The sequence below is a fragment of the Pantherophis guttatus genome, chromosome 13, assembly GCF_059756535.1.
Source record: "Pantherophis guttatus breed Tessera chromosome 13, ASM5975653v1, whole genome shotgun sequence".
NCBI classification, from domain to species: Eukaryota; Metazoa; Chordata; class Lepidosauria; order Squamata; family Colubridae; genus Pantherophis; species Pantherophis guttatus.
Window position 1 is genome coordinate 24368385 of NC_142075.1, and position 26420 is coordinate 24394804.

Genomic DNA, 26420 nt, shown 5'->3' on the forward strand with positions numbered 1-26420 from the left:
ATGATTTCTGGAGGCAAGCTGTTCCACTGGTTAACACTGTCCTCCCTGTTAGGAAGTTTCTCCTTAATTCCAAGTTGTTTCTCTCTTTGGTTAGTTTCCAAGCTTTGTTGCTTGTCCTGCCCTCTGCTGCTTTGTAGAATAATTCAACCCCCTTCTTCTTTGTGGCAGCCCCTCAAATACTGAAATACTGCTATCATGTCAACCCTTAATTCTTCTTTTCTTTCGAAAATTCCACATTTCTTGTGGGAAAGCACTGTATTTTTTTATTGTGAGTTCCTAAACTCGGAGGCCTACAGAGGCAGAATTACAATTTAATTTCTCCCAATCCAGGTGGGCTTTCCCAGACTTCCTTGGAGGACACACCTGAGAACCCCAAAATGAGAAGAGCTTCAGAAATGGACAACCACGATCCCAGCGAAACCAGTGATGTGGAAGGAAGCTCCTCACTGGAGGACCCGTTAAACCATCCCTTCAACAAACACAGGTTAAAAGCCATATGATGATGATGATGATGATGATGATTATCTTTATAACATGAAACTCAGTCAACTGAACATTCAAAAATGCGTCACAGATACCATTGACTGGTGCTAATGGTTGATACAGGTTGCTGCCAGCGTCCTAGGGATCAACCAATTACCTTCTTAAGATGTACAATGTTCCAAGTAGCGCAGTTTTTTGCAGTTCCGCTGGTGTTATTGCAGGAAGCTGCAATTTGTTGATGTGTCTTATAAAATTCTTGGACATGGTACCAAGTGCCCCGATGACAATGGGTATCACCACAACGACAAGAGAGAAAATTCCAAATATTCAGATATTGGTCAGCAGGACCTGGCGGAGGATTCCTGATAACAAGGAAGGATTTCCTCCAAGGAAATGCACAAAAGGAAAGGGACTCGTGTAATTTATAATGTCAAAATATAACCCAAAGCTGGGCAGATATGCTGCCTGCATAAATTCACGCCATACCGAAAACCACGGTAACAGTTTCTCTTATCAACTGGCTGGCCAATTAAAAGCAACCAATTTGGTCTATAAATATAACTATGCCGAGACTAGGATCAGTAGGAAGGAACCTGCAAGAAAATCCTTAAGAAACTGCAAACAAAAAAAGAACATGCAAAGCAAATATTAATTATAATATCTACTCTGTTTACCAAATAACGGGGTTGTTTTTTGGTTTTTTTTTTTTTTTTGCTTATTACAACTGTCTCTGAAAAATCATGTCTTTACCTAGTTTAAAGTTGCCTTTTTATTTTCTTTTTGCTGTTTGCCATATTAACCAGGTTCCACTATTTTAAGCCAAATATCATAGATTTGATTTTGACAATGCAAAACCAACTGTTTTGAACCGTAAATCTTGCTGCATGGCTTACTGAGTTCTGTCTGAACTCAGCCATTATGGCTTATTCAACTAACCATGGTTAATGTAACTAAGATTTAGCGAGCCTATGAGCGCAATTCTTGTCTAGAATTGTGTTTTCAAGTGTCTGGATTAAAACAGGAACAGGTGTACTGCTCCTCACTGTTTTTTCCCCCCAACCAGCTGCCCTCCAAATATCTTGTACAACAGCTCCCATTATTCCCAGCCCAGCAAAGGGATTGCACCACTATGCATTGCTCAATTTCTCCTTCAGCCAGCAGGCATCATCTCTCTAGCCCAATGTTTCTCAACCTTGGAAGATTGAAGATGGGTGGACTTCAACTCCCAGAATCCCCCAGCCAGCGCTGCTGGCTGGGGGATTCTGGGAATTGAAGTCCACCCATCTTCAAGCTACCAAGGTTGAGAAACACTGCTCTAGCCAACACCAACCAAGGCTCATCAGTTGATTCCCCCAAAGCTAAGCAGGGTTGGGCTTGGTTGGAACTTGGATGGGTAACAACCAAGGAGTCGAACGGCTGTGATCTACACCAGGAACTCAAAAACACCTCTCTCAAGACAATGACAAACGATGTCCCCATCCTTGCCAAGAAAGCACCACAGATGCGTCACCGGGAGCTGACTCAACACAACGGACCGTGCATTATTGTTCCCGTTATTATTTATAACAGCTTTTTCGACGCACAGTGCTAATGTTGAGAGATAACGTCGATGTCTGCTGGCACACCGTTCCATATGATGCAAAATGTGAAATGAAAAAGGGACCGAGAGGGACGAAAATATCAACGGCTGGAGCAGGGAAACGGTCACAGTCACAGGAGAGGCTGAGATGGCTCCTCTTCCCCCAGCCAAGATGTTCTTTCAGACAAGCAATGGCTACAACTTTCTAGGGGTCTTCTGGTTGATGAAGGAGGCCAAGCGCCTGCAGCCTTCCGGCACTGCATCTCCAGCCCAGTGCTTAAGGACTTCTTTTGAGAAGGATGGAGGTCCTGCTTCTTCTCCAGCAAGAGGTCAGATCAGCTGGTTGCTCATTTACTTGCCGTTGTCTTGCGTTGGTCATTGACTTCTCTAAAGAGGCTGATCAGTCAACCAGGATCCCCACGTATCTGAATTTGGTTGGATCTGGCCACTAGATGGTACTGTATTAATGTAATTAACCAACTCATCTAGTAGTCATTTGAAGGTGAGTTGTGAGACCTTTTCTGAAGGAAACCCCCCTTCTTCTCCTTGAGGGACACCTGTTGGACTTCCACCCATTCTAATGGATTGCTTTCCCAAGCGATAGGAAAACCTCAGTAGGATTCGGGTGATTTGGGGTGTTCTGAAATTTATTTCATCTCAAAAAGATACTTGCTCAAATCAAGTTGAGCTAAATGCAATCATAATGTACAAGGCAGGCAGCCCTTAATTTACGATGGTTTGATTAGCGATTGATCAAAACTATGACACTCACTTACGACTGGCCCTGAAACTTAAAAATCTTGGCAGCGTCCACTGCATGATCAAAATTCAGGCACAGTTCACTTAATGACCTCATTGCTCAATTGAGCAGTCCCAATTATGGTCCTAAGTCGAGGACGATCTGTATTTCAGACACGTAAGTCTTGCTTAAAGGCCACCTTCCCCAAAAGCCATCAATTGTCTCTTTCAAACCCGTGTTTTCTTTGTAGTCTTTCACTCAATTTGGTATATTCCTTATCCCGCCTCAAACTAAACCCATTATAAACTCTGTAACTTATGGGTTTGGGGCAGTGGTGGGTTTCAACATTTTTTACTTCTGGTTCTGTGGGTGTGGCTTAGTAGGCATGGCTTGGTGGGCATGGGGAAGGTAGTGTAAAATCTCAATTCCCACCCCACTCTGGGGGAAGATTACTGCAAAATCCCCATTTCCTCCTGATCAGCTGGGACTTGGGAGGCAGAGAATAGATGGGGGTAGGGCCAGTCAGAATTTTTACTACCGGTTCTCCGAACTACTCAAAATCTCCGCTACCGGTTCTCCAGAACTGGTCAGAACCTGCTGAAACCCACTTCTGGTTTGGGGTATCTTGGACTACAAGCCCCATCAGTTCCATTCAGCAAAGCCGAAGCGAGAACAGCTTAAATTTTAAAAAATAAAACGGATTGCATCTGTTAGTTAGATCATCTGCAGAATATTCAGGATTCTGGTAAACTAACACAAAGGTTTGGATGACCGATCTCTTCGCTTGGGCTGACGTGTGTTTAGAAATACGATTCGTTTCCAAAGGATCCAGCTTCAGGCCAAAGCCGGTTAGCGCTCAGAACTGACTTTTTTTTTTATTGTCCTGACTGTACGATGATTTAAATGCTGCCAAAGATCTGAAGTGGGACTAGGGATCCATAAATCACTTCAAGAACTACCTCGGGAGGAATCATCCTTTGCAGAAATCACCAGACTGCTGTGTGTCCAGCATGGTGGAAGTGACCTTTCACATAAAAGCAACTCAAATAACCTTTTGGGGTTTTTTTGGAGAGGCTATAGACCCACAGGCTATAAAACATGGTGCTCTCCTACAGAACAGACACAATGGCAGGGAAGACGGCAGAAGACTTAAAGCATCCCAGTTCTGCTGTTTTGGGTTCTCTCACCTCAAACAGAACGTCGTGGCTTCCCCTGATTGGCAAATCCCACTGAAGGAAAAAAAAAATTAACTCTGAGCTTTTAAACGTTTATTTTTTGTGTCATGACAACAATCTTATCAGGGCGTCTACCAGCATTATCTTCAATTAATGACAGCTTGGCAGAGAAGTTGACATTCAAACATTGTCTACTGCTCATTCCCGAACGTCAGTTCTGCAAGAACCATGATGCCCAACAACTGAGATTTTTCTTTAAAAAAAAAAAGATGTTATTATCTCTGCAAGGGGCTTTTTGCTGGGAGCCCTGGGTTACATGGGTGGGTGTGTGGATTTTTTTTTTTTTTTTATTTTTTTAGCAAAGTGAGTCTAGCAAAAAACAACAACGTTGCATGTGACGTTGCCCCTCAAGGATTTTTGCCAACCTCTGGGCTATCCAAATCTATCCAAATTCCTGAAATTTTGGTGGTAAGAAGGAAAAAAAAATAGACGCCCCTGTGTTTTGATCTTTGGCGTGTGCAGTCACGGAAAAAGCGATGGTCCCGAACATCTGGACCTCAAGCTGTGTCAGATGCATTTGCTGGAAGGCCAAGGCTGTACAAAGCCAAACATGGGGATATTTGTCATTGTAACAAACCTCGGTCATCGCACTAAACAACTAGCAGGAGCCGCTGCTTCCTTGCTGGCTGCCAATTCAATCCACCTGCAGTTGCAATGATGGGAGAGAAATCCACAGATCTATTTTTGTTCTTCCTTTCGGCAAATGTGTTTTTGCTTCTTGCAGTCAAAGCCCGTCATTGGTTCTATGCTCCTCCCGCTTATTCTCCTTTTCTAAACGGGGAAGTGCTCTGAAAGGCCAGCCCTGGGACTCACACTGTGAGTCCAACCCCCCCCCCCAGCTTCAGAGGACAATTGCTTCAAGGTACTCGTTCTCATTGAGGAGCAGATCTTTTTCTAACTGCAGGAGAAATTCACCTACCGTCGAAGGGGCATGTAATTCAGTTGTGCATTTTTGGATGAGTTGATATATAAATGACCAAATTTTGAGGAGTCCTTAGTGCTCTCCGAGCTTCCTCTATTTTCAGAGAGCACCAAGGACCCACCCACCCCCATTCCAACCCCGAGCTACAATTATTCTCTTTTATTGGTGACTAGTGCAATCGCAACAGTGTTTTATGTTAGGGAAAGCTGCATAAAACGATTTATATTTCTAAAAGGACTGCATGGCACCATTCGCTTTTGAGAGCTACAAACAAGTACTGTACGTTGGTGAGATTGGTAACAAAAATGCGTGCGTGTTCAGAGAAATGCTCCCAAATCACTTTTTAAAATTTTTTAAACGAATTTCAAAATCAGAACCAACAACTTCCCTCTTCTCTGATGTTGTTTGCCTCTAGTCCAGAGGTCTTCAAACTTGGCAGCTTTAAGACTTGTAGATTCAACTCCCAGAATTCTCCAGCCAGCATACCTTAAAGCTGCCAAGTTTGAAGACCTCTGCTCTAATCTAAAACATATTTTAATGTTTTAGAGGCTAACCACTAATCAGAGATGAGGGAAGTTGTTGGTTCTGATTTTGCTGCTTCTTCATTTGCCATCCTACTGCTCCAAAATGAGACACCGTTTCATGATCATAGTTCCCTTCTCTTGCTTCCCATTGCTTTTCCCAACAGAATAGAAATTGCTCACCATTCTTTCTCTCTTACTTTTATCCATGTGGGATTTCCAGCCAAATTGAAATGGGTCATGCCAGGATCCTAATGATTCTTTCGTGAAATTTCCACTCCTCTGCCAATACGGTAGACCAAAGCCCCAATGTTGAGCCTCTGTATCACCATCCATGTCACCTGTCTGGTCTCTGAACCTTTTGGTCTCTATATTTGTAGCTCTGGCCTCATTCAGAAGGGTTGGATCAACATCAAAGGTCAGCCTTGCGAGGTAGTCCAGACAGGAAGCATGCCCAGATGAACTAATTCCACATCATGAGTTAAAGAAATATCGAAAGTATTAAAAGTGGAAACATTCACAATGAGGAGAGCTTGCAAAGAACTGGACATCTTTTAGCTGGTTTACTTAACCCAGTGACAGCCAGCTTGGACTAGCGGTTAAGGCCCCAGGAGACCGTGAGTTCTACTCCTGCTTGTAGGCACAAAGCAATCTAACTGACCTTTGGGGCCAGTCCCTCTTTCTCAGCCCTAAGATGGAGAAGACTTGCTTCCCAGAGTTGTGGGCGCTTCATCGCTGGAGGTTTTCAAAAATAGCCTGGGCAACCACTGGACTGGGATGGTGGGAGGCTCCAGGTTTTTAAGAAGAGATTGGATGGCCATTTGTCTCGAATGGTATAGGACAGGGGTCAGCAACCCGCGGCTCTGGAGCCGCATGTGGCTCTTTCATCCCTCTGCTGCGGCTCCCTATTGCTGGTCAGCTCCACAGTTGATAGGGCTTTCGGTTAGGATAGGTAGAGGAAAAAGGATGCCATGCTAGGAGGAGACTCTATGGTGGGGGAACCGGACTTCCAGTTGGCTCCAGAATTGAACGGGGGGCTTCTGGTTAGAACCTTTGTGGCTCTTTGAGTGCTTAAGGTTGCCGACCCCTGGTATAGGACATGCTGTCTGGCTGGGGAATTCTGGGAGTTGAAGTCCACAAGTCTTAAATTTGCCAAGGTTGGACACTCCTGGTATTGGGTTTCCTCCTTGAGCAAGGGGTTGGACTAGAAGACCTCCAAGGTTCCTCCTAGCCGTAGGATGCTATGTTCTATGAAGTCACCCCCACACACTTATTCCAGCACTCTTCTTCTGATCTTCAGAGGCTTTCTACAGTTCCTCTTAGCCTTGTTTCAACGATGGATGTCCAAGAGACCCCTAACCGGCAATTGATGCAGAATGGGGGAATTCCCTGCCGATGCGAAGAACTTCCATCAACCGTTTGGGGCCTGAAATTCCCAGTAGGTCTGTTCCGTCCCATTCAGCGCTGTTGGCCCTGCTACATTTTCTGGCTCACCTTGACACTTTGGATGCCTCTCTGCAGACTCCAGCAAATGTCTACCTGAGACCCATTGATTTCCCCAAGAAATCAGAACTCTTCAGTTGGATGGCAGCCCAGCTGCGAAAGACGTTTTCTTTAATGGCAACAACGCCCGAGAACTCCTGGGAGCATTCAAGGTTTCTTTGAAAACCACGCCGGCGCTCTCTTTTTTCTCACTCCACACTTGTGGTCGGAAAAGAGAGGAACATCTCACCTGGATTCAAAGGCAGAAAATAAAAGCTGAAGATTGTTTTTCACACCCCAGCTTCAGAGGTAGCAATTCTGATTCCTAGAATAAAATTTGCCCGTGAAATTGAGAAAGAGAGCACCCCAAGACCCTGCGCCTTAGAAATTGTGGGTTAGAACAGAAGAAATGCCAGAATTGTGCTTCCATGCTGCTCATCAAAATGTATTTCAACAATCATCCTGTTCCATACGAGGGTTGTGTTTTCTTATTTAACGGACTCCTGCCTAGTAAGACTCAAGGTCTGTAGCAGCAAAACGCAGAATAAAACATAAAATGTCAGAAGAAGGCCAAGGTCAGGGAAAATAAAACCCCCAGAAGGTCAGACACGATGAGTTCAAGCTCTTAAAGCAGCTTTCCACAGCGAGAAACTTGCAGAAATCTTAAAAAGTTGGGTTGCTTTCACGGAGAGCCGACAGGAGATCTGAAGTCCTCCTGAATCGGTTTCAGAGAATGCACAACTTATTCCTTAAGCCCTTTTTGGCTGGATTTGCCCAACACCTCTGAACCATAGTAGAGTTTGCTTAGATTTGGTTGCAGGTGCCCTGTGAACTTGCACTATGGGTCAGCTTCCCCCTACCACCCCCCCCCCCCCGAGTTAAGAGCTGTCCTTGTTGGCCTTCTAAAATCTATTCATAAAACCAAGAGGTTATAGAAAGTGCAAGGATGTTATTATGGGCTGCTGCGGAGATGGATAATGGAGCTTTATTGTAAGGGATGACCAGGCTGAGAGGTGCAAGGAGAATGATGAGGGTGGTGGGATACTGCAGATGTGGGAGAGAGATGAGGTCCTTTGTTGAAGGGGGGGGAGGGGAGGAGTGTGCAGCTATGGAAATAAGCAAAGAGGAGAATTAAAAATGTGCTGTGTCCACACGGCAGGCAAGGCAGGGTTGTCTTGCCAGATGTGTTTTGCACTACGGTTTTCCTCCTCCTTGGCTATTAGCCGTGCTGACTGCACCGATTAGAGTCTTCATAACATCAGAGCATCACAAGGCTCAGTGCCTCTGAATTATGCCGAGCTGGACAAAAAAAACCTGCTTCTGACATCTGTTTCTTGATTTGAATGCAATGAAGGATGTGAAATTTGAATTGAGTAACATCTTGAGAACCTGCTTTGACCTCAAGGAGCCGAAGGCCCTGCGTAAAAGCCCCCTCACATTTTCTCACCACCACAATCTGTGAAGGGGGTGGGGTGTTCGATGCTAAATTGTTTCAGGAAGGCTTCAGGAGTGTGGACATATGCTCAGGTTTTCGTGACCTGGTCACAGAACTGTCTTCTCTATTATGTTCTGCTCATGCGACTTCAGCTCCCCCAGTCCCAGGCAGGACAAGGTGATTCAAGCTCAGGTAGCCATCAGGAAACCAAGCCAAGCATCGCATCAGCCATCACGTGCCTCATTTCTGTCGAGTACTAGAGATGTAGAAAGGATATCTGGGTTGCGCCTTTGATCGTTCAACCATCTTTGGTGCAGTGTTTCTCAACCTTGACAGCTTGAAGGTGGGTGGGGAGTTCTGGGAGTTGAAGACCACCCAGTCTGAAGTCTAAAATCACCTATTCTTTTTTTAATGCACCTGCTTCTAGGCCCAAACCAGCTGCCCAAACCAACTACCCATGCCATAGACCTCCTGGGTGGCTCTGCTCAGCCTCTCGCTGAGAAGAGCACAGCGGGAAACAAGACAGGAATTGGTTTCTGGAAGGACTCCGTTCCCTAGCGCATTAGATGGGCCTTGTTCAGATGGGCCATGGACGTCCTTGAGAGTTGTGTTGGGGATGGCATCCGAGTTCTCATTTCTGGAAGATCTTCTAATGATCGGAGCCCCGGGTTCTTTGTCGCTTAAAAGAGCCGCGATTTCCGGATCTGTCCATGGTTCTGAAAATGGTACCGGGGCAGGAGAGCCTCTGCAGCTCTGGGTTGAACTTGGTGTTCTCTGGACTGGGTTGTTTTCTTGCAGATGATGTTTCATGACCCAACTAGGGAACATCATCAGTGCTGGAAGGGAGGGGCGTTTGCTCTCTGTTGGTATACAAGGGGCTTGCTTTGCCAGTGTTGCTGGGAGTGTGGTTTCCTCCTTGGTGCTTCCTTGATGGGGTTGTTGTTTACTGCTCCCTTGTTGGTCTGATGGACAAGGCTGATTTAACACCCAGCTCTCCTCTGGAGATGGACATTAGAGCCTACCGGACTTAGAGCCCACTCAACCGTTTTGTCCGGAGCCACCTCATCACGCAGGATGGGTAGCCGGGATGGCATTGCCAGGGGTCCTCCTAGATCCCCCAAGCCCAAGGACCCTTACTCCATCCAGGAAGGAGACCCGGAAAGCCCACCCACCCAACTCACCCAGCGGAGGCCCCCCTGGCCAGAAGTCCCGGCTAGGAGCCAGCGAGCCCGGGCGCATCCGGGCCGTCCCCTTCCCACCTGCCACGCGCAGGGCACGTGTGGACGCCCCAGCAGGAAGCGGAATCCCAGCCCGGGCGGGCAAGGTGGGAGCGCGGAGGGCGGCATTGGCGGCGGCGGAGCGCGCGAGCGAGCGGCGGGAGGAGGCGGAGGGGGAGGGGGGCTCCGGGCGGGCGGGGCGCGGGCGGGAGGCGGGAGGCGCGCGACGCAGGGCGGGCGGCGGGGCGGCGGCGGCGGATGCCTGGAAATCAGCCCTTGATGGTTGCATGCAGCGGCTGGAGCGGCTCTGGCGGCGGCGGGGACGCAGCGGGGACCGGGGGGGCGACGGCGGCGGCGGCGGCGGTGGCGGCGGCGGCGGCGGCGGAGGCGGCACGATGAAGTACCAGAAGTACCTGACGGTCTTGCAGATGGCCATCGGGGTGACCGCCTCCAACCGGGGCAGCCTCATGCCCTTAAAGAGGAGGCTCTGGTGAGTCGGCCCGGCCCCGGCCGCCGCCGAGGCGGAGGAGGATGCTGAGCCTGCGGGCGCCCCGGGAGGGAGGAGGAGGAGGAGGAAGGGGGGCGCCCGCTGGGTCTGGGCCGCGGGGGGCGGGGGGGACCAGGACCCGCCTGCTGACCTCCGCCCTCCCCGGCGTCGCCGCCGCCTTGCCTGGCCTCCCTCCCCCCCCCCCCCCCACGCAAAGCCCGGCTGCAGCGCCGCGATGCGCGCTCCGACCTCGCCGCTTGCAGCCCCGGAGAAGACCCCGGGGGGAGGGCGGGTTGCAGAGGCCCCGCGGCTCCCGTGCCCGGATCGCTCGGTACAAGCACCGGAGCCTTGCCTTCCTCCCCCCACCCCAACCCCCGGTCCGGCTCCCTCCCGAAGTCGGTGCTCGGGGCGCCAGAGATGCTGGCGCGGAGCATCCTTGCCACGGCCGCACCGGGACTTCTTACGGGCCCTGGGTTTGCTTTGGACCGGAGGGACCGCACCGATACTGCCCCCCTCGCTCTGCCGACCCCTCCGTCCGACTTCCGAGGCGGCGCGGTTCTCATCGGAGCTGCCGCGGGGCAATGGGGAGGTTGCGGAACTCGGTGCTCGGGAAGGCCCAGGCGGGCCCGTTCCCACCCGAAGCCTGGCTGGAACTAAAGGGGACTCTCCCCTCCACTGCCTCCTCCTCCTCCGGTGTCCAGCTGCTGGGCAGGCCGGTTGGCTTCTCTCTTCCCAGCTCCTCTCCTGGCAGGGGAGCCGTGTGCTCCTTGGGCATGGCAGGGGTCCACAATGGCCAGGGAGAGGTCCTGGAATGGTGGAGATGGCAAGGGCACCCAGGAAGAGGGCTTGCACTACCTTAGACGGGTGTCTTGCAAAAGAAGGACATTAAAGCGCAGGGCCACCTCCAATTCTTTGCCAATTAGTCACTCTCGGGTGAAGGAGCAGAGGATGATGGTGGCAGTGGTCCCAGCCGCCCAGGCCAGGTGCCCTCCTGCCCGCTTCCTCCTTTGAAGGCTCTTTGAGACTTTTCAGCAGGCCAATGCGAGCTCAGGACTGAGCAAAGTAGCTTTTTTCTCTCTTTGGAGAAAGAAGGGAAGACTTCCCACCCATTGTTTAGATGGGCCTTTGAGCTTTGCAGGAGGGAGGGCTGCAGCTGAGGTTGCCCTCCACCCCCTCCAGCAGTGCAGGATGGTTTTGGTGGTGCCCAGGATGACTGAGAAGAAATTTTTAAAAACCCATACTGATGATCCAGTTGGTAGCACCTTCTTTCTTCCTACCTTTCTCCTTCTTCAGAGGCCTGGTGGTTGACAATGCCTCTCCCTTCTTCTTCCTACAAACGATGAGTGAAAGAGAACCCCCTGGAGCCCCTCTTATTTTAGTTAATTAATTTATGTCCTGACGTGGTTATATTTATTAATAACTCAAAGGCCGGGAACATACCTAGGACTCCCTTCTTCTCCTTCTATGTGGTCCAAAACAGCTCTGGGCTGCTCTAATTACCTTTGGACATTCAAGCCACTTTCTCCTCCCCTTCTTCCTGGCAGTGACCCCTCCTCACTCCCCCAGGCCTGGCTTTATTTATTTTTTAAAACCTTCTAGCAATCCAGTTAAATGATTTGAGGAGGATTGGGATCAATGGGGCTGTGCAGGTAAGGAATCTTTCAGGAGATTTATATGGTCTAGATCAGGGAGGTCCACCCCTGACAGCTTTAAGACTTGTGGACTTCAACTCCCAGCATGGCTGGCTGGGGAATTCTGGGAGTTGAAGTCCACAGGTCTTCAAGTTGCCAAGGTTGGACACCCCTGGTGTAGCCTTTTGTCAACCGAAGAATTGGGATGGTTCTTCCCATGAAAAGTGATCAGAAAGGTGCTTTACAATATTGTAATTGGTGCTTGAAGTGTGCAGGAAAATTGAGATGATAACTTCATTTCACCCCAGTCAATATCTTTTCATCTTTTGTGCTTGCGAAAAGGTTTGAAGGTTAAGGAGGAAAAAAGAGCATTAAATAGTTTTAGATTTTGTGACTTTTTGGGAGTTTTTTCTCTTCGGAGGTATGTTTGGGTCAGGCTATATAGCTTTGTGCTGTGGTTTCCTGGAGGGTGAGAATTTAGGAAAGAAACACTAGAAAATGATCCCTCTCAGTTCTTGCAATGATGTGCTGTGCTGGAATTGATCTGTTCTTGTTATGAAGGGTCGGATGCGTTTAATTAAATTATATCCTATTTACTACCTATGTTTAAAAAGTCCATCGAAGGATGGCACGCAAATTGGTCCTTATATCTGCAGTGAGAAAGAGAATCTGAAATATTCCCTATATTCAACAGGACGTCTTTTTGAATCAAATGTGTTATTTGTTATTGTTGTTCATTCCAAATTTGATGGATTTATTTCATGTGAGTGTATCTCTAGATAGGAGATCTATATAGACAATGTACAATATGTACCTATGTACAATATATGATTGCATGTTTGGTCATTTTTCTCACTAGTCCTGCCTTGTGGTTGTTCATCTCATTTTTCTCTGTAAGACTGTTTCTTCTAAAAGCCCAATTATCCTCAAAACCAATGGAACAGATACTGCCCAGGGGATAAGAGGCTTCATAGTGTCTTATGTTTATTAGAACTAATTGAAGTGGCATTTTTGTGGAACAGCAAGAATTGATCAACGTAAAATCCCCAGGACTTAGATTTTTAAAAAATGGACAGTGAAAGCTTTATTTATCTGCAAAATGCCCTCAGAACACACCCATAAAATGCTTTTTTTGGAAAGAGATGGCGGGCTTTTAAAATTAAAAATGTAGTTCCTGATGGAAGATTTAGTTTATGATGGTTGTTTTTGAGTTTTATGAGCAACGTGATATTATTGGGATAGAAAAACCCAGGAGGAGGTCAGTCCTTTGATTTACTAGCTATTCCCCAGTTCCTCCAAATGTTAGCACTAGTAAAATAAGTCACACAATAAAATTAAAAATAAAGATTTAAAATGCTTAGGCTTTGTTGGGGCAGATAATCCTTTTGAATCCAGTTGAATGAAGGTAGCAGCTACGGTTTGGCTCCCTGTGGAACATCTGTCCATCTAATTTCCTCCAAGCTAAGCACACCTTCTCCATTGGGACATTGGAAATTCTATTAATCTAGGGATGATGGGGTTTTATCTTGAGGGTCACATTCACATGTCATGGGAAAATTTCATTTTTCATGTGGGCTGCCAGGGTCAAAACTGTGGCCCAAAGAAAGCCATTTAAGAACAAAATAAATGGAAGTGTCTCCAAATTGATTCTCAGGGACAGTTTTCATATCATGGAATGCTTCTCCCCTTTGCCACCAGTTTAGAGATCTTCAAGAGACACAGATCTATCTCAGTGAGTTCTTGTAGCCCATAATAGTAGGAAGCACCAATGTTTCAGCTTTTATACTTCCCAAAGGAAGGAGTTCTCAGCATCTTCGTAAGTTAAAACCAAAGCTAATGATATTGGTTAGATGGACCTTCCACAGCTGAACATTTTCAGATGTTTGGGGTTCCATCTCCCAGGATTCCCAAGGACACTGAGTTTTTGTGAAGGAATTCTGGGAGTTTTAGTCCAATTTGAGTGACTAATGCCAAGCCTGTTTAGGAGTTTCATATTGGCATCTCTAGGATTTACTGTTGAAGCAGAAGGTTCAAGACAGCTTCTCTTAGCATTTTCAGCTAACCTGAAATCCTGAAGTGAATCCTAAATACGGACTTGTTCGAAGTAAGCATTCTAGATGACAGAAATATGCATTCTGTTATCAGAACATGCACGTTATGATAACTCAATATTGCTAAAAATATTCGACCAAAAATGTAGATTAGGCTCACGTTTTTCTCAACCATAGCATGAACAAAGTGTGTTTTTGAGCAATCTTTCTCATGCCGCTTCTCTTAACTGGTTAGAGAACAATCCAGGAGGGCCTCTGTTGTGGTTCATTTATTTATCATATTATCCAAATCATAAGTTTTCTCCCCTCTTAACAAACCAGAATTGGAAGCTGTGGTTTGTTCTTGGATGTGGATATAGGAGAGCATCTAAGGATGCTCTCTTAGATCAAGCAGGAGGCACCATTCGTGGTAAGGTAGAAATCTTAAAAAGACCGAGATATGATGATTTGATCCTGGTAGGAATGAGGAAAAGGATTTTTCCTGGAATGATATGCATGTATGTATGTATGTATGTATGTATGTATCTATCTATCTATCTATCTATCTATCTATCTATCTATCTATCTATCTATCATCTGTCTGTCTATCTATCTGTCTATCTTCTATCTACCTACCTACCTATCTTTTCTATAAAATATCCAGCTATCTAGTTATCTAGCTATCATCATCTAATTTAGATACAGCTCATCTTACTCTTAGAGTGACTAGGCCCCTTCATTTTTCTGGATGTTGTCACAGAATCATAGAAGTCCAGCCTCCCAGAAAAAGTGATTGTGGCAGATGATTTTCTGTCTTTGGTTAAATCTCCCCCTCTCCATATACTGACAATGAAAAAAGTCCACTAGAGACCAGGTGGGCTGTGCTACCCCAGCAGAGAGCACATCTGCTCCATCGCAGCCTTTCAGATGTTGAAAAATGATGATCCCGTCTCCTCTTCACCTTGTCTTCTCCAACTTTTCCCCACTGGGGTTTGGTTTCCAGACCCATCTCTACCTCTGCTTTCTTGGGTTTAGGAAGCGGTTGTACCACATCCCAGGTCCCTGCAGAAACTGGACCGCATTTCCTATCTCTTTGATACGAAACCTGGCTCTGGGTTAGAAATGTTGTTCTCCAGCTTGGCGTCCTCTAACTGTGGTGTGAATGGCAACTCCAGTTGACTTGGCTTTGCTCAGAGACCAGGCTGCCCATCCACAATGGGTACCGTATTTTAGTCCAAATGTGTCTAATTCAAGTGTTGAAGTCCATACATCTTCAACTTGCCAAGGTTGAGAAATGCTGGTCTAATCGTTCTTCTGCCACTTTTACCAAAACCGGTCCATGTGTATCCCTGAAAGCGTCTCATCTCTGAGTGAAACGTGATATTCTTGGCACACGCCTTCCATTAATTACACCTCCATTATGGAACATTTAGTTTGAGATTTCAGTAAGTGCCATCTGCGATACGCACTTTGAGTTTTTCCCAGGTCAGTCATTTATTTACCAAGCAATTAGTCTTTTAATTTGGGCTTCCCTCTTCAGTTCGACCTTGAATGGTTGGGGAACGAACGGCAGTATTAATTCTTGGCACAGGGAACGAACTTGTAAATGATACTCTTCTTCTGAGTTTTTCCTCCCCCCCCACCCCTTTGCGGTAAGAAAGAGAGGGAGGACCTAAGATGATTAAAGGCCTGGAGACTAAAACATATGAAGAACAGTTGCAGAATTTGAGTTTGGCCAGTCTAGAGAAAAGAAGGACTAGGGGGGACATGATAGCAGTGTTCCAATATTTGAGGGGCTGCCACAAAGAAGAGGGGGACCCCACCTATTTTCCAAAGCACCAGGAGGCAGGACAAGAAGCAATGGATGGAAACTAATCAAGGAGAGAAGCAACTTGGAATGAAGGAGAAACTTCCTAAGTGAGAACAATTAACCAGTGGAACAGCTTGCCTCCAGAAGCTGTTAATGCTTGAACACTGGAGGCTTTTAAGAAGAGATTGGCAACCATTTGTCTGAAATGGCCTAGGGTCTCCTGCCTGAACAGGGGGCTGGACTAGAAGACCTCCAAGGTCCCTTCCAGCTCTATTCTAATTGATTGATTGGCCTCTAAAGAAAGGTGGGAAGATGCTATTTTTCATCCAGCTATTTTTCTTTCCTGGATGGAGCATTCAGTTTTCCTAGCCATTTCCCCAATATTTCCCCCTCCCCCACAATATTTAGGCTGTAGCAATCCACTGCACGTCTTTTGGATGTCTCCTGCTCTTGTCTTTCCAAAGATTTTAAGGATTTGTGCAAATCTCTGATGACTCTTGTCTTTTGCTCCAAGCTGTAGAAGTGACACCTCTGCAGACTGTACAGTGGAAATAGAGGGGATTAAACAGAGAGGATTATAGAAGCAAAACGCTAAAATTAGACTGTTGGACAGGCAAAGCGATCCAATAAGAATTCTCCTGGCCTCAGGGAGCCCGTCTTGCTGGGGAAAGATTGCGTCCTGCTTGACCGCTGAGGCTAGCTAGAGTGGAGGAATCCCTCCAGGCAGCTGTGTGATTGGCCAGAAAATCATAGAAACGTACAGGACAGCTGTAAGGGATCTGAGAAGTCATCTAATTGGCTCCCCCTGCTCAACGAAGGATCCACTAGAGCAGTGTTTCTCAATCTTGGACACTTGAAGATGGATGAACTTCACCTTCCAGAATTCTTCAGCCAGCATGCTTGAAGATGTGTGGACTTCAACGAGCTGGGGAATTCTGGGAGCTGAAGTTCACCCAGCTTCAAATGGCTAAGGTTGAGAAGCACTGTACAGATGACTGCTTAGGCCATCACCCTGCCTGCTGCCTCTTTCTTAACCTCCGCCATGCTGAAGAAAAGTCCTGCTTATGTATACCTAGAACATCACTATCAAGAGGAACTGCAATGGGAATGCATTGAGAATGTTGTCCCTTTTGTTTTTGACATGAGCACGACCATGTTCTCATGATGATGAAAAGCAATTATGGAACCTTCTCAGTTGAATGGCTGGAGAATCTGTCATCTTTTTTCTTGGGTGAATCATTGTGAAGGATCCCAAACATGGTTGAGTCTTCTTGACTTGATCCTCTTGGCTCCATCAGTGAAAAAATATATATATCTGGTGTTTGATGTGTTGTGAGTTGGGGACGGCCAGGAGATAAAGCAGAGCCAAGAAGAAGAAAAGATGGAACAGATGTGGAGGTCAGATCTGAATAACAACAGCAGTAGGCTGGAGTAATGTGAGAGGCATAATTATCTTTGTTGGCTCCACACCTAATTTTTTTTTTTTTTTACTTCTGGCTGTGAGCATCTGCCTGCAGAGCTGAAGCAGAAGTGGAGGCTGGATGTCACCTCCTTGGTCTTATGGCTGAAGGGTTGGGAACAGTAGTAGATTCCCACAACCCTATGTCCTTGCTGTAACACTTCCTGGCAATTTGTAGTTGACGTTCTTTAAGCAAAACTCTCCATTCTCTCCCTGTGACGTTGGGTGTCCCAGTGTCCCACATCTCAGTGGAGATGCAGAAAAGACAGTGAGTGCAGGAGGGGCTGGAATCCAGCCATGGAACCAGATTGTAGACAGGAGTAGCACAAAATGAAATTCTCAAGGTCAGGTTGGCTTGCAAAGTTCATCATTGATGTTTCTTTCCACAAAGCTCTAGATCAGGGGTCTCCAACCTTGGCAACTTTAAGACTTGTGGACTTCAGCTTTGCTGGTTGAGGAATTCTGGGAGTTGAAGTCCAGAAGTCTTAAAGTTGCCAAGGTTGGAGACCCCTGATCTAGATTCCATTTTTTTTATATGTGTGTGTGTGTGAGAGAGTGAGCTTGTTCTCTCTTCTTCTGATGGTTTTGTTCAGAACATCTCACAAAACAACACAGTTCTGTGAAGACACGTCACCTGCAAAATTAATCTGTAGTTTTCCTAACAAAGACTGAACCCCAACCCCAACTTCCCTGGTGTTTATTGTATTACTTCCCTACTAAAACTCCTTTTTTCCAAGGTCCCCCTGCTCTCTAGCAGCCATCTTGGCTTCATGAAAGTTGCCTCTTCAAATTTTTGGATCTTTTCAATAAATTCTCCCCTTAAACTTCACAGAGAGGATGAACTTTGTTTTATTATTTTCCACTTTCTGCCCAGTTACAATTTGTAGGGTTGTACAAAAAATATTTATAGGGTGGACCCTTGGCAGGTTATGACTAGCTCTGAGAGCCCATCCCAATGAAAACATCTGTGCTGTGTTGTCGTTGTGTGACTGTCGAGGTTTCATGATTTGCTGCAGCTCTGTCAATTACAGCCAATGCAAATATATAAGTCAAGTTTGTTGTGCAATCACAACACAATGTATGTGTGTCGTCCTCCCATGGGCACTGATGACAAGATATACATTTTTTTAGACACCTTCAGAGAAATGGGGGAAAAGCAAGATGAGAAACTGGGCCTTGTTGAGAAAAAGGATAAATTCTGATAAATTCTGAGAAACTTGCGGCTGTGGATGGTCACATATTTGGCATTGCATCGTCTGTTCTTCCAATTGTCAAACACAATTGTCAAGCAGCACTGATGATGCTACCTAGCTTGGGGATGAAACGTCTGTGAGAAAACCACCAAGCTCAGAGAGCACCAAGGACCCCACAATTGTCAAACAGCCTGATGACCTCTGAATTCTGAGTGTTATTACAAGTAGCACGTTTTAGAATTCAGCTATATGAGGCTTCCACGTTCTGAATTCTGAATTGTGCAAGAGACAGAGCCATTTGGGGAGGGGGCATCTGGGATGGAAGAACCCACAGTTCTGAAGCCTCCTGAGATGGTGCCAAAATATTCCCACTTTGTCACTTGAATGAGGTAACAATAGAATAGAATAGAATAACAGAGTTGGAAGGGACCTTGGAGGTCTTCCAGTCCAACCCCCTGCTTAGGCAGGAAACTCTACACCACTTCAGATAAATGGTTATCCAACCTCTTCTTAAAAACTTCCAGTGTTGGAGCATTTACAACTTTTGAAGGCAAGTTGTTCTAGGGATTAATTGTTCTCACTGTCAGGAAATTTCTCCTTAGTTCTAAGTTGCTTCTCTCCTTGATGAGTTTCCACCCATTGCTTCTTGTCCTGCCTTCAGGTGCTTTGGAGAATAGAATCCCAATGACGTAGGAAAAAATGTGTTACAGTACAATGTGTTACCCTTTAGTCTGGGGTACATTTGCAGAAATTTTAGAGATACAGATTTAAAAACTTGACCAGTCTATCCACCTTCTGTTCTCCCTGTCATTGGTGCTCCATGGTGGGATGGCGTGGTAGAACATTCCACCATTGATGGTAGGAGGACCGCCTGCAGGAGAGAGGAATCGGTAGTTTCTCTTGATCCTGGGACACCCTCCTAAGGTCTATAGCGCCTGGGGAATTCTGGGAGTTGAAGTCCATTCATCTTCAAGTTGCTAACATTGAAAAAGCCTGGTCTACAGGATGACACCCTGACATCTGGAATGTGTAAAGTCTCCTTGGGCAGAGGGTTGACCTAGAAGACCTCCAAGGTCTCTTCCAGCCCTAGGATCCTATGATATATTTCCAATGTAGCGTGGATCCAATAAAACTCTTCCTTTTCCATCTAATTTTAAAAGCCAGATTTTATAAGAAATATTCTTTTTTTTTTTCATCCTTACTGAAATCGCCCTTAGGTGTTATTGGGAAACATTGCTGTAAACAGTCAATATTGCCTTTTTAAAAAATTTGGTCAGTTTTGTTTGGTTTGAGTTTTGGGGAGGGGAGGGACATCTGATTTGTGTAATTAATGTGTGTTAACTTCATTGTCTTGTTGTTAGGTTAACTGCTTTGTCAATAGTTGGTTTGTGGGGAGAAAAAGCTCTTAAATATATTGAGTGTTGCATTTTAATCAAGAGGGGAGCTTTGTGTTCTGTGCGATGGCAGGCCAGAAGTTCTGAACAGGACATTGTGCTTCTCACACCTAGATGGGATCGTTATCATCAGTGGACAGTCATTTGTCTGGGTTGCAATAAGAGCTCCTGTCTTGGGAAGAGGGTTGGACTAGAAGACCTCCAAGGTCCCTTCCAGCCCTAGGATTCTATGAGACTTACTTACTTGGTGTCCCTCTACTAAGAAAATGCATCAACAGTTCCTAGCTTAGTTGGCTTTCCAAGAGGAAGTAGGCCAACCGCTGGAAAAGAAGGCCATTGGTCAAGATGGCTATTGACTGCCTCCAGTTGAAAAGGCAAGTGATACAGAGATGGTCATTCATCATGCCTTGTCTGTAGGCTTTCCAAAGTCATATTAGGATGAGACATTCTGACCATCAGCAGCCTTGTGGCTGATCCAGTAGATTCTACTTTGGTTTTATGGTCCAGTGCTATCTCAAGTTGACTTAAGATGACTCCTCTCTATAGCATAGACAAATTTATTGTGCCTTTCATTGCAACGACTTGGTTTGACCTCTGTTGGCTCTGAAAGTCCCACCACTGCTTGCAAACAACTGTCCATCATTTTTAGTTCTCAGAGTGCAATGAGAGTCGGAAGAGATAGCATCCGCCTTCTCTCCTGGTGCTTTGGAAGGTAGAACTATAAAATCATACCTGCTAAACTGGACTCTCCATCATCCTGGTGGCTTTTACGAAGATAACCTTTGAATAGCATAGCACACAACCTTCTAGCCACCATTCGTGGGAATGTAACAAGAAGTGGCGGGCAATGAAGGCATACACTCTGGCCTTCAGGCTTTCCCAAGACTTTTGTTATCAACCTAGACTAGAAACCAATCATTTTGACTTCTAGGAAAGAACTGGGTTTCCCTTTTTTAATTTAATGTTTAACGTTCAAGTGAAGCTTAAGTTATGTCCTCCCCTCCCTCCTCCTATAATTTGTGTGGCCTTTTTTTAAATTATTATTTCCCTTGTTCCTTGCCAGAAGGTTGGCATAAATAAAATGAGACTCTTTATGAAGGCAAGAGATGTATATAAAAGGATATCAATCACCCTATTAACTTTCCTCTAGGGTGGCATTAAAATTCCTTGGCCGGTGGGACCGAGCATCAATTTCTTTCAGAGAGGTTGTAAATCTGGGCTTCCTACTAGCAGTTTATGTTTATGGATGTGTAAAATGGGACTGGTGGACGAATTTCATAAGCATGGATGGTGTCAGGCACGAACGATCAGATCTACAGGTGCAGGTCCAATTAAACTGATTTATTGCTAAAAGCCTCTACACAGGAATCTCCTTTACTAATGGTTAGCACCTGCTTGGAGTTATTTAAGGGTCAATGGAATTCAAGAGTGGCCACGTAGGGATTCTAGGCTGAACCCTCTTTTGACTCCACCCCCAGGTTCTGCCACTTCTTCTCCTACAGATGGGCTCTTCACCGATAGTTGCAAGATCTACGTGCTGTATTCTATCTTGTCCCACCATATTTTTATGAATCACTCTGGATGCATTGGTGAAGCATTTACTTACTTCTTTTATATCATTTATCTATAAATGATTATACGATGACAATTCACGGGTGGGGAAGCCAGGGGAAAAACCACCTGCATTATGTAGGAAAGAGATTTGCATCCAGCACAGTTTTGTAAATAGGCAAGGGATAAGAAGAAAAATCTTTATTGCAGTCAATGATCAGTGCGTAATAAAACTCAATAATGTAGAACAGATTATATGTATAATGGATGAGAGTGAGTATCACAAGCTTAACAGGATGAATGGACTACACGTTTTGCATACAGTATAAGAAAGGTAACTGCACAATAGGACTGTGTGGTTCTCAAAGTTAAAATGAATGAATGAATGAATGAATGAATGAATGAATGAATGAAAGAAGGAAGGAAGGAAGGAAGGAGGGAGGGAGGGAGGGAGGGAATATAGGGGAAGACTTCCAATTTTCTTTTACAACCTTTGCAAATTTAAACTAACCTCTTACTCTAAGGTTACAACATCCATTTTGCTATGATCTAATCATTATTTTTCCTAAGCATCAAACCCATACATCATCATATCGTTTTTCTTACACTTCGCACAAAAAAAGCCAAAAAGGAGATCGCCTGCTTGTTTCTATATGTCTTAGGTTGGCAATATTTGTTGTTCTCATCCATATTTGTCAGCGTTAACTGAGCGAGAGCGATTTCATCCCGTTGAAATTTGGGGGCCTGCTCTAAAATCCAGCAGAAGTAGATGCACAAGTCAAAGGGCAGGTATAACCGCGTGGGATAAAGAGAAGGAAAATGCATTTATTCATAAATAAATTCATTTTCTTTTACCTCTTGGTATTTAGGCTCAATTTCAGATGCAAAAGCCTTGAGTCCTTTTTCCAGTCCTCGCAGTGCTTTATTTATTTTTTTAAAAAAAGGAAACCCAACCTAAAATGCAGTTTCCCCCACCCGTCTCTCTTTTCAGGGTCACCCCCTCTTCCGAAAACCCCAGTGGTTCGAATTGTAGCATCAGCCAGGGAAAACCTTCCTTAAGGAGGATAAAAGGCCGGATCCATCGGAGCAAAAGTCTGGATAGCCTCGATTTCTGTGAGTTCAATGTAAGTATCTGGTTAGTTCTGTCTCTCTCCCCTCCAGGGACCGATTTGTGCAGAGTGATAGCTGGATCTCGGTCGGTCGGTCAAGGTGGGGAACCGTGCAGGTGCCTGGGGCAGCCCGACTGAATGGGGGGCCAGCCGTGTGCGCTCCTGATGTGCCTGCACACTAGCAATGCGAGGTGCGAAACCTATTTCTGGATGATCCTCGCCGTTCGTAGGAAGAAAAAATCAGGGCTGAATTGTTTCCCTCTAGAGCAGTGTTTCTCAACCTTGGTAGCTTGAAGATGGGTGGACTTCAACTCCCAGAATCCCCCAGCCAGCAGCGCTGGCTGGGGGATTCTGGGAGTTGAAGTCCACCCATCTTCAAGCTACCAAGGTTGAGAAACACTGCTCTAGAGAGAGAAAGAAGGGGAGAAAAAAAAAAACACTGCCCATGGAAAATCAGCATGGCTTTCTTGATGGTCTACTTTTCTACTTGCAGGGAGGATAATTGGTATGTCTTTATGTGCAAACATGAATGTTTGGGCAATATGCAGGCCCTTTTGAGTTGATCGTATTGTTGTTGGCTGCACAATCAGACAGATGTTTAAACTGGATCTGGCATTTTTGTCCAGATGTTTAGTCCTTCCCAAGGACCTGCGATAGACAGATGTTCTGTCTTGCGGGTGTTACAGGTACCTGTAGCAGGATGTGAGCTATTCCAAATCAAGACGCCTTTTGCAATTGACTAGTGGTGATCTTGTCAATTCCGACGGTGTTCAAGCAATGCTCCAGATCTATTATTATTATTATTATTATAGTACAGTCATCCAGATTCTTAGACTGGATTTGGCATTTTTATTCACCTCTTGAGGCCTTCCAGAGGACCTGGGATAGGTAGACGTTGTTATTTGATGGGGTTAAAGGTCTCGTCGTAGCACGTAAACTGTTCCAAGGGAAGCTGCCTTTTGCAATTGACTGATGGGGATTTTGTCAATGCCGATGGTGTAGTCCAGTGGACTACGGGACTCAGGGCTGTTGGCAGAGCAACTGGGCCTAGCAGTTGCAGGATTACAGGACGAAAAGTCACTTTTACCCATTGCAAATATAACAAAGCCTGAATGATTTGCTATTAACATCAAGTCCAGTCAGAAGAGGACAAAACCACCATCAGTCAATTGCAAAAGGCAGCTTTGACTTGGAACAGCTTCCATCCTGCGACAATATGCTGGTTCGAATCTCTCCAAGGCTCAAGGTTGACTCAGCCTTCCATCCTTTCTAAGGTAGGTGAAATGAGGACCCAGTTTGTGGGGGCAATAAGCTGACTTTGTATAAATATACAAAAGTATGAAGGCTATTGCTGAGCACATTGTAAGCCGCCCTGAGTCTTCGGAGAAGGGCGGCATATAAATCAAATTAAAAAAAATATATCTTTAACACTATGAAGCAACATCTGCTTATCTCAGGCCCTGAGGAAGAGCTCTAGAGGGGGACAAAATGCCACATTCAGCCTGAACAGTTGGCTGATTTTGCCACCAACCCTACTAATCATATATGCTGATTCCCGGCGACTCTGGCTTGTTTACAAATTGTTAGAAACATTTGGGGGGGGGGGGGAACCAATAATCCTTTCAAAGAAAACACAAACCAAAGAAACAGATACATTTTTCCCCAATGCACATTTATTTTTTGATCAGAGAAAGGCCTTAATTGAAATGTTTGGCTTCTCAATGTTCATTTGGGAAGTGAGGATGAGCTTGGATCCAAAGAAACTGATCCTCCGGGTTTATACCCTTTGGGAAATTGGCAAAACAGTATACCTCCTCTTCCGCCCATAAATAAGAATAATTGGGAATAAATAAGAAGACTTGGGAAAACGTGAACCAGATTGTGACCCTGTGCTTAGAGTTCGAAAGGGGCTTCTCGGGAAATGCTTGCAGAGTTTTTGGATGATGTGTGGGGAAGATTTTATTCCCTGGCTGGGTTTTTGTTTGGTTGTTTTTTGAAAGAATGATGTTTCCTGTTAAATGGGCCTGAATGGCAGCAATTTTGGGAGAACGTTTTTCCTTGCAAGTCCTGCAGTTGGATTTCTGGTTAACTGCATTGGTGCCTGAGCACACCGGAGTGGTGATGGAGGAACTGGGCAGCTGAGCTCCTGGTTTCGAAGCAGAGGTGAAATCCAGCAGGTTCTGACAGGTTCTGGTGAACCGGTAGCAGAAATTTTGAGCAGTTTGGAGAACCGGCAAATACCACCTCTGGTTGGCCCCAGAGTGGGGTGGGAATGGAGATTTTGCAGTATCCTTCCCCTGCCACGCCAACCAAGCCACCCCACGCCCTCCAAGCCACGTCCACAGAACCGGTAGTAAAAAAAAATGGATTTCACCACTGTTTCGAAGCGTTTCTGTAGGAGAGCAGCTTCCATGTGTGGTGGTCCAAGCTGATACGATTGGGGCCGCCTCTGTCTGGGTGATGCCTTCTGAGACGGTCTTTGAAAACCTCCTGGTCTGGTGGAGACCTCTGTGGTGGCCTTGGTTGGGGGGAGCGGGTGGTGGGTGGTGGAGTTTGAGGGGAACCGAGGGGGTCGTTTCAGCTGAGACTTGGCTGCTAATGTAGAGGATGGACTCAGATGGTGTCACTCGCCAAGATTGTTTGAGTTAAATGCTGGAATCTGTGGACCCCTCCGTCTGATCTTTTCAGCAGCAGCTGAGTGTTGATGTTGCATTTTTCTGAGATGTGAGCAATGATGATGATGGTGGTTGTGGTGATGATGATGATGATGATGATGATGATGATGATGATGATGATGATGATGATAATGATGATGGGTTTAGATTTCCAGACCAGTCAGATTTTCTCCACTCTGGTCTCCTTATGCCCACCTAGGCTGTCTACAGGTTATCTGTCGGAGGACAATGAATGATTTGGACTTTCTTTCAAGGAGGGGGGGGAAACTTTGCCCCCTCAACTTACAACCTCAGTTGGGACCTAAACCTCCATTGCTCAGTGATACAGTTGTTAAATCAGCCACTCCTGGTTTTATGACCTTTTCCACTGTTTGTTAAGCAAATCACTGGTCGTTAAGCAAATCTGGCTTCTCCCATTGACTTTACTTGTTGAAAGCCCCTGGGGGAAGGTCAGAAATGGCGATCACGTGACACCCCCCCCCCGGAACCCGCAATCGTCATAAATACTTGCCTGTTGCCAAGCAGCCAGATTTTGATCATATGGCATTGCAATTTTCATTAAGTGCGATGAGAAGGTTGTAAGTCATTTTTTTTTTCAGGGCTGTTGTAATTTTGGTCGTTAAGTGAATAGTTGTAAATTGAGAACTATCTGTAGTTTGCCAAGCTCCTAATTTCTGCTCCTCATAGTAGCTGTCTCAGCCAGCTACTTTTAAAGAATTCATGCTCCTTTTTTTTTTGCCAATTTTAGCACACCTGCCTCCGAATAGGAAAATTCTTCATTCTTTGGGGTATCCTTGCAAGTAATGATCAGGGTCCATTAAGCCCCCCAGATATTATCTGGCAGATGAAATGAATGATTTGGACTTTCTTTCAATGGGAAACTTTGCCCCCTTCTCCAACCCCCAACCCCCCCCCCCCCAAAGGGAAACGTTGTTAAGGGTTAATAAATTCCAAAGGACCCTAAAGATTTAAACAAAGCAATCTCGCTTTTTTGTTTTTTTTTAAATTCTTCAAGTTTTAAATAAGCGCAGGCTTTAACTTCAGGTATTCGGTGCTTTGCTGTTAATTAGAATTCAGTGGCACATTTTAAAAGTCTAAAAATACGATCGCGCTGTTAGAAAGAGGTAGAGGGATTTTTTTTTTCCTTGGCGACTGCATGGGCAAATATGTTGTTGTGAATTATAAACCTGGATAGTTTATTTTCAGCTCCATCTGCCTCTGATTAAACTTATGAACCTGATTTAAGGGAGGGCAAAAGGCTGGGCCCATTTGTTTTATCACTGGTGGAACGACAGAAATGAGATTTCTTTTTTTGTTGTTGTTGTTGTTCTGTATAATGGTTCTGCCATTGCAAACTGTCGGGACTTAACAGTTAATTCGGCAAGTTATTGGTGAAATCCATGAATAGATGCATCTGCTTAAGTCCATTTCAGGTTCTGGAGAACGTAGTTTGATTGCTCCAGGCTAG

The 26420-nt window shown here is 45.5% G+C and overlaps 1 protein-coding gene across 14 annotated transcripts in view; it reads left to right on the forward strand.

Annotated features, from left to right (window-relative positions):
• The first annotated feature begins 336 nt into the window (after positions 1-336).
• The window catches only part of TJP1 (tight junction protein 1), a 132144-nt gene continuing 106060 nt past the window's right edge, over positions 337-26420 (forward strand). For 5 of the 14 annotated variants that reach the window (XM_087878272.1, XM_087878283.1, XM_087878286.1 and 2 more), the window contains exons 1-3: positions 18493-18612; positions 21096-21206; positions 22160-22292. In XM_087878272.1, coding sequence (XP_087734398.1) covers positions 21199-21206; positions 22160-22292 — 141 coding nt within the window. In that variant the 5' untranslated portion in view covers positions 18493-18612; positions 21096-21198. Of the gene's footprint in view, positions 485-9900; positions 10104-18485; positions 18613-21095; positions 21207-22159; positions 22293-26420 lie in introns of those variants that run through there. The other 9 variants (XM_087878273.1, XM_087878277.1, XM_087878284.1 and 6 more) reach the window with 3 other exon arrangements.